The sequence below is a fragment of the Salvelinus sp. IW2-2015 genome, linkage group LG16 (assembly GCF_002910315.2).
Source record: "Salvelinus sp. IW2-2015 linkage group LG16, ASM291031v2, whole genome shotgun sequence".
Classification (NCBI taxonomy): domain Eukaryota; kingdom Metazoa; phylum Chordata; class Actinopteri; order Salmoniformes; family Salmonidae; genus Salvelinus; species Salvelinus sp. IW2-2015.
In genome coordinates this window covers 25,750,005-25,764,061 of record NC_036856.1, presented here as the reverse complement: position 1 = coordinate 25,764,061, position 14,057 = coordinate 25,750,005, and the positions used below count along the sequence as shown (strand labels likewise).

At 43.5% G+C, this 14,057-nt stretch overlaps 1 protein-coding gene across 1 annotated transcript in view; it reads left to right on the top strand.

Moving 5' to 3' along the window:
• Positions 1-14,057, top strand: part of LOC111975673 (sec1 family domain-containing protein 2-like) — a 153,105-nt gene that overhangs the window by 126,081 nt on the left and 12,967 nt on the right. Inside the window, exon 4 of the mRNA XM_024004166.2 lies at positions 4,783-4,928. Coding sequence (XP_023859934.2) covers positions 4,783-4,928 — 146 coding nt within the window. The remainder of the gene's footprint in view (positions 1-4,782; positions 4,929-14,057) is intronic.

The following is a 14,057-nucleotide window of genomic DNA, read 5'->3' as shown; positions in this document are numbered from 1 at the left end:
CAAAATGAGAAAGAAAAATCTGAAATCACATTGAGGATTCTTGTAATGAATTTATTGCAAATTATTGTAGAGAAATATAAGTATTTTCAATAACAAAAGTTTATACTCATACTTTGTATAGTAACCTTGTCGCACATGCACAAGCTCAAAACGTGTTCTGTAAGTCATTCACAATGTTTTCACACAACTCTTGCTGTAATTCTCGGCCCATCCTCCATGCAGATCTCCGCGTAGAGCATTTTTGACGGGCTGTGCTGGCAACACTGACTTTCTACATCTCCCAATCCTGTCATATAGATTTTCTATGGGTGAATCTTGGAACTGGGCTAGGACCACTCCAGGACCTTGAAAATAGCTTCTTACAAGCCCTCCGGATCTCACTTGTTGCCGGCGTTGTTGGTGGATCCATTGTGCTATGCTGTACAATACACCAGCCACCATCTTCTTTCAATGCCCTCTGTGAGGAAGAGTTTTCACTCCAAAAATCTCACGATACATGCCCCATTCATTCTTTCCTTTACACGGATCAGTCATCCTGGTCCCTTTTCAGAAAAACAGCCCAAAGCATGATGTTTCCACCCCATGCTTCACAGTAGGTTGTGTTATTTGGATGCAACTCAGCATCTTTTTCCTCCAAACATGACGAGTTTGAGTTTGTTAACCAAAAAAGTTACTTTTTGGTTCATTCTCATATACATTCCCCAATCATCTTCTCATCCAAATGTTCTCTAAGCAAAACTTCAGACGCCTGGACATGACTAGGCTATGAGCAGGGGACACGTCTGGCACTGCAGGATTTGAGCCCTGGCGCTGAGGTGTTACTGAATGGTAGGCTTTGTTACTTTGGTCCCAGCTCTCTGCAGGTCATTCACTAGGCCCCCTGTGGTTCTGGGATTTTTGCTTCTTTGATCATTTGTACCCACGGGTGAGATCTTGCATGGAGCCCCAGATCGAGGGAGATTATCAGTGGTCTTGTATGTCTTCTATTTCCTTAATAATTTCCCCACAGTTATTTCTTCAAACAAGCTGCTTACCTATTGCATATTCAGTCTCCAGCCTGGTGCAGGTCTACAATTTGTGTTTCTGGTGTCCTTGCAGCTTTGGTCTTGCCATAGTGGAAGTTTGGTGATGTGATCTGTTTTGAGTTGTGGACAGATGTCTTTTATACTGATAACAAGTTCAAACAGGTGCATTATACAGGTAACGAGTGGAGGACAGAGAGCCTCTTAAAGAATAAACAGATTGTGAGAGACAGAAATCTTGCTTGTTTGTAGGTGACCAAATACTTATTTCCACCATAATTTGCTAATAAATTCATTAAAAATCCTACCAATGTGATTTCTGGATTTTCTTTCTCATTTTGTCTACATAGTTGAAGTGTACCTATGATAAATTACAGGCCTCTCTCATTTTTTAAGTGGGAGAACTGCACAATCGGGTGGCTGACTAATACTTTTTTGCCCACTGTATGAATGAGTGATGGTACAGAACGGAATAGGCAAGATGCGTAGATGGTATCGAGTACAGTATATACATATGAGAAGAGTAATGTAGGGTATTAAACTTATATTAAGTGCATTGTTTAAAAGTGGCTAGTGATACATTTTTTACATGTATGGCAGCAGCCACTCAATGTTAGTGGTGGCTGTTTAACAGTCTGATGGCTTGATAGAAAGCTGTTTTTTCAGTCTCTCGGTCCCTGCTTTGATGACCGTACTGACTCGCCTTCTGGATGATAGCGGGGTGAACAGGCAGTGTGGGGTTGTTGTTCTTGATGATCTTTATGGCTTCTGTGACATCGGGTGGTGTAGGTGTCTGGAGGGCAGGTAGTTTGCCCCGGTGATGCGTTGTGCAGACCTCACTACCTCTGGCGAGCCTTGCGGTTGTGGGAGAGCAGTTTTTCCATACCAGGCGGTGATACAGCCCGACAGAGGCTCTCGATTGTGCATCTGTATCTCTCTCTCTCTAGCGTGTTCTCAGTCAACTTACCTGGTAAAATAACGGTAAAATAAAAAAATAAATGATGACGGAAGTTAGTGCTACGGGGCGGTAGTCGTTTAGCTCAGTTACCTTAGCTTTCTTGGGAACAGGAACAATGGTGGCCCTCTTGAAGCATGTGGGAACAGCAGACTGGGATAAGGATTGATTGAATATGTCCGTAAACACACCAGCCAGCTGGTCTGCGCATGCTCTGAGGACGCGGCTGGGGATGCCGTCTGGGACTGCAGCCTTGCGAGGGTTAACACGTTTAAATGTTCTACTCACGTCGGCTGCAGTGAAGGAGAGTCCGCAGGTTTTGGTAGCGGGCCGTGTCAGTGGCACTGTATTGTCCTCAAAGCGAGCAAAGAAGTTGTTTAGTCTGTCTGGGAGCAAGACATCCTGGTCCGCGACGGGGCTCGTTTTCTTTTTGTAATCCGTGATATATTGTAGACCCTGCCACATACCTCTTGTGTCTGAGCCGTTGAATTGCGACTCTACTTTGTCTCTATACTGACGCTTAGCTAGTTTGATTGCCTTGCGGAGGGAATAGCTACACTGTTTGTATTCGGTCATGTTTCCGGTCACCTTGCCCTGGTTAAAAGCAGTGGTTCGCGGTTTCAGTTTCATGTGAATGCTGCCATCAATCCACGGTTTCTGGTTGGGAAATGTTTTGATAGTTGCTGTGGGTACGACATCGCCAATGCACTTGCTAATGAACTCGCTCACCGAATCAGCGTATTCGTCAATGTTGTTGTTTGACGCAATGCGGAACATATCACAATCCACGTGATCGAAGCAATCTTGAAGCGTGGAATCAGATTGGTCGGACCAACGTTGAACATACCTGAGAGCGGGAGCTTCCTGTTTTAGTTTCTGTCTATAGGCTGGATGCAACAAAATGGAGTCGTAGTCAGCTTTTCCGAAAGGAGGGCGGGGGAGGGCCTTATATGCGTCGTGGAGGTTAGAATAACAATGATCCAGGGTTTTACCAGCTCTGGTAGCACAATCGATATGCTGATAGAGTTCAGGGAGTCTTGTTTTCAGATTAGCCTTGTTAAAATCCCCAGCTACAATGAATGGAGCCTCAGAATATGTGGTTTCCAGTTTACATAAGAGTCAAATAAAGTTTGTTCAGGGCCATCGATGTGTCTGCTTGGGGGGGAATATATGCGGCTGTGATTATAATCGAAGAGAATTCTCTTGGTAGATAATGCGGTCGACATTTGATTGTGAGGAATTCTAAGTCAGGTAAACAGAAGGACTTGAGTTCCTGTATGTTGTTATGATCACACCACGTCTCGTTATTCGTAAGGCATACCCCCCTGCCCCTCTTCTTACCAGAAATATGTTTGTTTCTGTCGGCGCGATGCGTGAAGAAACCAGCTGGCTGTATCGACTCCGATAGCGTGTCTCGAGTGAGCCATGTTTCCATGAAGCAAAGAACGTTACAGTCTCTTATGTCTCTCTGGAATGCTACCCTTACTCGGATTTCATCAACCTTGTTGTCAAGAGACTGGACATTGGCGAGTAGTATGCTCGGGAGCGGTGTGCCCGTCTCCGGAGCCTGACCAGAAGACCGCTTCATCTGCCCCTTTTACGGCGTCGTTGTATTGGTTCCCCCGGCTGGGATCCGATKCATTGTCCCGGGTGGTGGGTAAAACACAGGATACGCTTCGGGAAAGTCATATTCCTGGTCGTAATGATGGTGAGTTGACGTTGATATAATATCCAGTAGTTCCTCCCGACTGTATGTAATAAAACCTAAGATTACCTGGGGTACCAATGTAATAAATAACACGTAATAAAACAAAATACTGCYTAGTTTCCTAGGAACGCGAAGCGAGGCGGCCATCTCTGTCGGCGCCGGAAGTAACGGTCCATATATAACGGTCCATTAGAAGAAAACAACCCCAGAGGATCTTATGTAAGTGTGCTGTTTGGCAGTAGTCCTGCTGTTGTCATCACTATGCACAAGCATTCATCCCAGGTGTTGTCTCCCTGAGTGTCTGTCCTACTGATGTGGTTTCATGTTTGATTTTATGTATTTTATACTGTATGTCTTAATACCACGTGACCTTCTCCAACCACATTCCTTAGCAGGGAGAGGGAGACGTACAGTGGGGAGAAGAAGTATTTGATACACTGCCGATTTTGCATGTTTTCCTACTTACAAAGCATGTAGAGGTCTGTAATTTGTATCATAGGTACACTTCAACTGTGAGAGACGGAATCTAAAACAAAAATCCAGAAAATCTCTTACTTACCTAGCCAACAGCACTCCGACCTGGGCACGGAAAGCCCCCCCCCCCCCCTCCGCTGTCTCTGTCTGTCTCACTCTGTCTCTCTCTCTCTCTCTCTCTCCCATCTCTCTCTCTCTCTCTCTCTCTCTCTCTCTCTCTCTCTCTCTCTGTGTCCCTCTGCCTCTCCCTCCCTCTGTCTTTTTGATTGTATTATTGACCAAACTTTTTCTTCCCCATGCACTTTTTTGTAGGGCCATATGAAATGTTGAGTAGATGTGAGGAGGACATTCTTTGGTAAATAAAGAGCCTTTTGTACTCTTTCTCCTGGCTTTACCATGGTAGTCTAGTCCAATGTACAAGACACTGAGTTATTTAGGACATGGGTTCTCAGACTTTTTGGGGCCGTGATAGCAAATTCCACCTCATAATCAGAACACAACATTTTCTTCCCCAGGTACTTTTTTGAAATAGGGCAACATGAAATGAAATGTTGATTAGACGTGAGGAGGACATTCATTGGTACATTTTTGCTTTGTGTGTGTGTGTCTCTCTCTCTCTGTAGGGTGTAGAAGTATTGAAGAGCTCACCATTGAGAGGGCCCATACGGCTGTGGAGGGGGTGTTTGACACCCTCAGAGAGTTGAGCCACACCCGAGACCACCTCAAACAGCTCAACTCCGTCTACACAGCCAGCGATGGAGTACACCAGGTCAGTCGTTCACTAACACACCTCAACAACGTCATTGGTATCAGGGAACCCAGTCCCTCTCCAACACACCTCCACAGCATCCTGCAGAACACATTACTATTTCCTAGTATTGAGTTTCTGTCCACGTTACTGTCCACACCTATCTACTTTTGTCTATTCAACTGTTCAACTATAGATAAATGTTCTGCTCATACGTACGTATTGTATCTCCATAGATCTCAGGCAGTTATTCTCCACTTTCTCCTCCCCTCTTTCACAGACACCCTAGTGGCAATGACATTGACGTCAGTCCCAGATAGAATAGAAGGCTTTGACTTCTGCTCTTCCTTTCTCCCTCTCATCCCAGTCTTGCGTCAGAGCCACAGTCTTCTGAATGAATCTCTCACATCATTGTGTGTCAGAGTGGCGCATTTTTCTTATGTAGCACACACAGTCTTCCTCCTCTTTAGAATGAGTTAGTGTGTGTTTGGAGGAGGGCACTGCAGGCAGGCAGGCACCTGTGAATGGCTTGGCTTTATCCTCCGGTTTCAGTAGGAAAAACAACAATGATTAATGTTATGAGAATTAAGTTCTCATATTCTTTAACCAATTAAATTAAATTACTCAGTCTGCTATATCAGGATTTGTAGGATACTGATATAAATAAAAACAGACAGAGGCCCAGTCTACAAAAGTCAAATGTTTATTTACGGGAACGTTCTGCCTATCATTTCCTGTACATTGGTCTATATACCTCACATTTCGTCATAAATGTCCCTCCTCCTCTCAGAAACAATGACAATATAGTTCACAAGTCTTCCTGTCATACATTGTCTGCCACCTGTTATACAATCTACTACAAGCCCAAGGTCTCTCCCCTCCCTGGGTGGGGACAGAATGTCCTGTAAGGAACACAGTAGTAGAGCTTGTCTGTCGATAGCTCCTCTTATCTCATACATTGTCTCACACTTGCACCCTGCTTACAAACTAAAAAGGAACAAAAAGTCCTTGTCCTAATTCTGACTAAAACTACACACATCAGATTTATAGAGGTATGATTCTAATAAATTTCATASAATCATACAATGACAGGGTAGTTTTAGTTATAGTTCTACGTTAAATGTATACATTATTTAGTCATTATTCATGAAAATCCCATAACACTAAACAACACAAAAGAATAGCCAGATTGTTCCACTTCCACTGTCCTGAGCATCTACTGTGATCTGAGAGCTGATGAGGAAGGCATTGTGTTGACAGGGAACTGAATGATTAGATGTGGTGAATGGGTTCAATTCAAGGGGCTTCATTGGCATGGGAAACATATGTTAACATTGCCAAAGCAAGTAAAGTAGATAATATACAAAAGTGAAATAATCAATAAAAAGGAACAGTAAACATTACACTCACAGAAGTTCCAAAAGAATAAAGACATTACAAATGTCATATTATGTATATATACAGTGTTGTAACAATGTGCAAATAGTTAAAGTACAAAAGGTAAAATAAATCAACCTAAATATGGGTTGTATTTACAGTGGTGTTTGTTCTTCACTGGTTGCCCTTTTCTTGTGGCAACAGGTCACAAATCTTGCTGCTGTGATGGCACACTGTGGTATTTCACCCAGTAGATATGGGAGTTTATCAAAATCGGGTTTGTTTTCTAATTCTTTGTGGATCTGTGTAATCTGAGAGAAATATGTGTCTCTAATATGGTCATACATTGGGCAGGAGGTTAGGAAGTGCAGCTCAGTTTCCACCTCATTTTGTGGGCAGTGTTCTCTTGAGAGCCAGGTCTGCCTACGGCAGCCTTTCTCAATAGCAAGGCTATGCTCACTGAGTCTGTACATAGTCAAAGCTTTCCTTAAGTTTGGGTCAGTCACAGTGGTCAGGTATTCTGCTACTGGGTACTCTCTTTTTAGGGCCAAATAGCATTCTAGTTTGCTGTTTGTTTGTTAATTACTAATTACACATTGAAAATAATTATCTTTTTGTTTTCTCATGATTTGGTTGGGTCTAATTGTGTTGCTGTCCTGGGGCTCTGTGGGGTCTGTTTGTGTTTGTGAACAGAGCCCCAGGACCAGCTTGCTTAGGGGACTCTTCTCCAGGTTAATCTCTCTGTAGGTGATGGCTTTGTTATGGAAGGTTTGGGAATCGCTTCCTTTTAGGTGGTTGTAGAATTTAACAGCTCTTTTCTAGATTTTGATAATTAGCGGGTATCGGCCTAATTCTGCTCTGCATGTATTATTTGGTGTTTTACGTTGTACACTAAGGATATCTTTGCAAAATTCTGCATGTAGATTCTCAATTTGGTCTTTGTTCCTATTTTGTGAATTCTTGGTTGGTGAGCAGACCCCAGACCTCACAACCATGAAGGGCAATGGGTTCTATAACTAATTCAAGTATTTTTTGCCAGATCCTAATTGGTATGTCGAATTTTATGTTCCTCTTGATGGCATAGAATGCCCTTCTTGCCTTGTCTCTCAAATCGTTCACAGCTTTGTGGAAGTTACCTGTAGCGCTGATGTTTAGTCCAAGGTATGTATAGTTTTTTGTGTGCTCTAGGGCAACGGTGTCTAGATGGAATTTGTATTTGTGGTCCTGGCGACTGGACCTTTTTTGGAGCACCATTATTTTGGCCTTACTGAGATTTACTGTCAGGGCCCAAGTCTGGCAGAATCTGTGCAGAAGATCTGAGTGCTACTGTAGGCCCTCCTTGTTTGGTGACCGAAGCACCAGATCATCAGCAAACAGTAGACATTTGACTTCGGATTCTAYTAGGGTGAGGCCGAGTGCTGCAGACTGTTCTAGTGCCCTCGCCAATTCGTTGATATATATGTTGAAGAGGGTGGGGCTTAAGCTGCATCCCTGTCTCACCCCACGGCCCTGTGGAAAGAAATGTGTGTGTTTTTTGCCGATTTTAACCGCACACTTGTTGTTTGTGTAAATGGATTTTATAATGTCGTATGTTTTTCCACCAACACCACTTTCCATCAATTTGTATAGCAGACCCTCATGCCATATTGAGTCGAAGGCTTTTAGGAAATCAACAAAGCATGAGAAGACTTTGCCTTTGTTTTGGTCTGTTTGTTTGTCAATTAGGGTGTGCAGGGTGAATACGTGATATGTCGTACGATCATTTGGTAAAAAGCCAATTTGACATTTGCTCAGTACATTGTTTTCACTGAGGAAATGTATGAGTCTGCTGTTAATGATAATGCAGGGTTGCTGTTGACACAAAGCATACAGTAGTTATTGGGGTCAAATTTGTCTCCACTTTTGTGGATTGGGGTGATCAGTCCTTGGTTCCACATATTGGGGAAGATTCCAGAGCTGAGGTGGATGTTAAAAAAAATTAGTATAGCCAATTGGAATTTGTTGTCTGTATATTTMATCATTTCATTGAGGATACCATCAACATCACATGCCTTTTTGGGTTGGAGGGTTTMTATTTTGTCCTGTAGTTCATTCAAGGTAATTGGAGAATCCAGTGGGTTCTGGTAGTCTTTAATAGTTGATTCTAAGATTTAGTATTTGATCATGTATATGTTTTTGCTGTTTGTTCTTTGTTTTAGAGCCAAAAACTTTGGAGAAGTGGTTCACCTATACATCTCTATTTTGGATAGACAATTCTTGTTGTTGTTGTTTGTTTAGTGTTTTCCAGTTTTCCCAGAAGTGGTTAGAATTTATGGATTCTTCAATTACATTGAGCTGATTTCTGACGTGCTGTTTTTTCTTTTTCTGTAGTGTATTTCTGTATTGTATTAGTGAATCACCATAGTGAAGGCGTAGACTCAGGTTTTCTGGGTCTCTATGTTTTTGGTTGGACAGGTTTCTCAATTTCTTTCTTAGGTTTTTGCATTCTTCATCAAACCATTTGTCATTGTTGTTCATCTTCTTCGGTTTTCTGTTTCAAATTTTTAGATTTGATAGGGAAGCTGAGAGGTCAAATATACTGTTAAGATTGTCTACTGCCAAGTTTACACCTTCCCTATTGCAGTGGAACATTTTGTCCAGGAAGTTGTCTAAAAGGGATGGAATTTGTTGTTGCCTAATAGTTTTTTGGTTGGTTTCCACACTACATTCCTTCCATCTATAGCATTTCTTAATATTACTCAGTTCCTTTGGCTTTGATGCCTCATGATTGAGTATTGCTCTGCTGAAGTAGACTGTGATTTTGCTGTGATCTGATAGGGGTGTCAGGGGGCTGACTTTGAACCCTCTGAGAGACTCTGGGTTGAGGTCAGTGATAAAGTCTACAGTACTACTGCCAAGAGATGAGCTATAGGTGTACCTACCATAGGAGTACCCTCGAAGCCTACCATTGACTATGTATATACCCAGCGTGCGACAGAGCTGCAGGAGTTCTGACCCGTTTTTGTTGGTTATGTTGTCATAGTTGTGCCTAGGGGGGCATATGGGGGAGGGAATGCTGTCACCTCCAGGCGGGTGTTTGTCCCCCTGTGTGCTGAGGGTGTCAGGTTCTTGTCCGGTTCTGGCATTTAGGTCGCCACAGACTAGAACATGTCCCTGGGCCTGGAAATGATTGATTTCCCCCTCCAGGATGGAGAAGCTGTCTTCATTAAAGTATGGGAACTCTAGTGGGGGGATATAGGTAGCACACAGGAGCACATTTTTCTCTGTTAAAATAATTTCCTTTTGAATTTCTTGCCAAATGTAAAATGTTCCTGTTTTGATTAATTTAATGGAGTGAGTTAGGTCTGCTCTATACCAAATTAGCATACCCCCCGAGTCCCTTCCTTGTTTCACACCTGGTAGTTTGGTGGATGGGACTACCAGCTCTCTGTAACCTAGAGGGCAACCAGTGGGTCCGTCTCCTCTATACCATGTTTCTTGTAGGATGACAATGTCTGTATTTCCGATTTCTTTGATGAAGTCCAGGTTCGTGCTCTTTAGGCCAAAGGCAGATGACCTCAGGTCTTTGATATTCCAGGATGAGACAGTGAAGGCTTTGTGTTCCATAAAGTGTCTAATTGCCAGGTCGCAATTGTAAATGAGAACGTGTTCTCAATTTGCCTACCTGGTTAAATAAAGGTGAAATAAAATAAATAATGTTGTTATTTGTGTGGTTTGGCCTCAGGCCAGTAAGTGTGAGCAGAGCCTGCTGAGCATCTGGTACATGCCATCGGCTTGGGCTAGTGTAAGAGTGGGGGTTGGGTCTGCTTGCCTGCTCACGGCCTGGGCTTATGTGTGACTTCCATGTTGAGGCCCTCTTTGCGGGGGTGGGGTGCATGGGGAGGGCAGGAGGGGCATAGGTTTGATCTGAAGGGGCCTAAATGTGGTGTGGGCATGGTTGATTGGTTGGGGTGGGGTTGTGGATATGGCTGATGGTGTTGTGGTCTGGATGTTGGTCCTCTCGCCGTGGGTCCTCTATGTGTAGGTCTGGGGAGGGGGGGTCCCGCAGGTCTGGGAGAGTGTCTCGCTGGTCTGGGCGGGGTGTCTATTGATCTGCTGCTCCTGTGTGAGGTGTTGGGGCTGCGTTTGAGAGCGATGTCCTTTAGGGTCCGGGCTAAGGTGGGTACTTCTGCCTTGTATAGGTGGACCTGGTCATAGAGGCTGTTCAAGTCCAGGGTGGAGTGGTGGGCCAGGTAAACATTTGGTTTTGAGGCACAGTCACGGGAAATAATTGCGTTTACCCGCTGTATGGTAGCAGGGTGGAAGTCTTTTCGTGGTAGCAGGGTGGATATAACCACGTGTACATTGGGGAAAGTAGAAGAAGACTTTTCAATCACTCCCTTGAGTGCTGTGGCCACCCTTTCCTGCTGTGCTCTCAGGCCATTTGTGCCTGTGTGTATTATGTGCCTAGGTGAACCTAGTTGGTTCTCAGACAGAAGGTCTAGGGCGCGCTGGGTGTTTGGACACCAGAGTTTAGACACACTGTGTTTGGGAAAAAGGTTTTCTTCCCATTTGAGTCCATAAGGAGTACTCTGCGGGGGATGCCACCTCTCTAGTAGGTTGTTCCCTGTCACACGCCATCCCTCTCACCCTCTCCTCTAGCAGTCTGATCCTCTCCTCTAGTGCTCTGTTCTTCTCTTGCTCTTGCTCCTGTTGAAGTTGTCTCACCACAGTCCAGAGTGCAGATATGTCTCTCTCTACCTCCATCTCTCCGGGTCTGGTTAAGGGGGTGTTGTTGTGCTGGACTATTGTCTGGGTCTGTGCTGACTGGAGCGTAATCACTTGTTGTTCCAGATCCACCTTCCTTACCTCCAYCTGGATAAATGTATCCTTCATTTCAATGAGGGGGTAGTACTCTGTGCTGGGAGGTTGACTTTCCGCTTGGGAGTGCTCGTCTGTGGGGTTATATAATGAAGAGGTCTGGTCTGACCTGCTCGGGGTGGGGGTATCTTTCTCAAGGGAGAGCTTCTCCTGCTGAGCTAATTCTTTGATTAGGTGAAAGTCCAGCTGAAACTGTTTGGGGTTGCCCTGTACCAATACTGTTCCAGTCTTATTGAGATTTATATTAGCTGACTCAGAGTCCTCGTTGTCAAGTATCCTGAGTTTCTACCCCTCGGTAACACCCCCCTCTTAACAGAGGGGTTGTGTGCTAATATAGCACTGTGCCATGCCAGGGGATGGTTTGTGTGGAAGATGAGATTGCTGATGTTCCCATTTTTATAATAGTCAGCAAAAGGTGTCTTGATTTTCCATTAGGAGCTTCATTTTGTGATATTTTCTTGCCTTATCATTCTTTACATACACAGGGTACTGTATTTTAATTACCTCTGAACAGCGGGAGGCAGCTTCTAAGGCCTCTCCATTTGGTTGAAGTAGACTGTTCGACTCTCCTGCCATTGTTGGGCTAAAGGGCTTTGACACCTCTCACTTTACACGTTAGTGCTAATTGAAGTTCTATCAAGCTTGGCAGCCTTAATTTAGCATTCAGTCCTTATAAAGTAAAGTAATGTATTTTTCTTCTTGGCTTTTGGAAATAAAATAAAGCTTTAGACTAAACATTACTCACTCAGTTCCAGGTTGGATGTTGTTTTCAGGTTTCTGTTGTTTTCCAGAACATTTGCTGTATAGCTTTGGAATAATGATCTTTGGTAGTTGTAAGCCTTCCAGGTGATTCCGTAATTCCGTCCAAAATCAGGTTGTAGGTTTTGAGTTTTGATTTGGAGCGAAGGTTATGTTGTAGAGAGTTGCATCCTGTATATGTCCCTGACAAAAAAAATCTAAGTTTATCTAACTCTAAATCTCTAAATTCTTTAAGAACATGCTGAACAATTCAGGAGCTCATTTGCTCATTACCTCTCCTCTCTCTCACTCTAGATAACATTTACATTTAAGTCATTTAGCAGACGCTCTTATCCAGAGCGACTTACAATAACCCTGTCCTTAACTGTCAGAGTTATTGTCTAGAGTGAATGATGTGACATAATGATACCTCTCTTCTGAAAGGAAAACCATTGCCCAAGTAATTTAACAGAGTGCTACTGTGTAAAAGGCAAGGCATGTGAAGATTGCTGTTGAAAAGAGGTGGAAAGTAGTAGTAGTGGGAAACTGTTTGGGGCACAATGGAAAGGGAAAGGGAGATTCATGACCTTGGTATGCTGGGGTTTTCAACTGGCTCTCTTTCTCTCACACATGTTGTTATGACCTGGACCCAGTTTTCAAAAATTGGATTTTGCCTCTATACATTTAATCAGATTAAATGCATAGAGCAGCGATTCTTAAAGTATGGACCTGTTAATGGTGGGTCGCGACGTAACTGTATAATTATTTCATGAATTACTGGAATTGATTTGGCCAAGTGCAACTGCGCTCTCTGTTCAGTGCGCTCTCTGCTTAGCAGCGGTCCCTGCCCAGTTTGGCAGCTGCGCGAGTGGGAGAGGGAGATGCCCGTGTGCTTCGCGGTTTACCAGATTTTTTTTTTGCAGTTTTCCAAGAAGATTACTCCACGACCCACACGCTGCAGCGCTGTCGTTCAAGCCACTGACTTGTTATTCCCACTCGCCATCGCTCACCGCTGTCATGAAATGGACTCATGCTTGCCACAAGTTCTGACTGAGCTCAATCGTCATGAAACGCAAATACAGTGATGACTTTCTGTCTCTTTCATACAAACTTTGAGAAATAACGAGGAGCGCCCACAATGTYTTTTGCGTGGGGAAGTGCTTAGTAATGAGTCTCTCAAAACGAAACAAATGAAAACGACACGTCCTGACCAAACATCCACAGCATGATGGTAAACCCAGAGAGTTCTTTCAGAACAGGGCGGAATGCTTCAGGAAACTGCTTCGACAGTGGAAAAGTAAGTCAGCTAGCAAGGCATTGTTGTCATTTTATAACAGGCGAGGATGAGCAGAAATAAGAGAGTACTGTCTCTCATAGTAGATGTGAGTTTCTCTTTCAAACAATCCCCTGGCCTTGTAACGTTACACAGCTAATAGCTAACGTTAGCCAAAGCAAGCTAGTAGCTACTGATAGTACAACCCCAAGAAACAGTACAGATGAAGATTAAAAATTATCAGGCCTACTGTACATTTTACTGCAGAAATTATTTTTGGAACTGTTGCTGTTACAATTATTAATTTTTATTCTGAACTGGAATAAACTGATTGAAGCAAGATGCTTTTTGAGACAAACACACAGTTCTGGGTTGCTCATCTGCAGCAGGAAGCGGTCTCCTGCCTGACTGAGAAAGCAGTAGATGTTCTGATCCAGTTTGGCACCACATACCTATGCGAGTCAGGGTTGTCAAGTACAGAAACAGTGTCAATGCTGAGCATGACCAGTGTTGCACTGTGAAAAACTGAGCCCAGAATAGACATGCTTGTTGAAAACTTCAACCAGCCACACAGCTCTCATTAGGACTGTGTGTGTGTGTTCTGGTCTACATCTGTGTGATGTGATCAATCAGTTTATTCCAGTTCAGAATAAAAAAATATGTATTTTAACAGCAACAGTTCCAACCTAGACTGTCTATCAACAATAATGTATACAGTAAGTAGGCCTGACTGTTTTGATCTGTACTGTTACTTAGGGTTGCACGATCAAAAAGCCTGTGTGTGTGTTCAGTTATACATCTGTGTGATGTGATCAATCCATTTATTCAAGTTCAGAATGAAATGATGTATTGTATTTTAACAGCAACAGTTCCAACCTAGACAGGTGTGTAGGAGTGTTTTT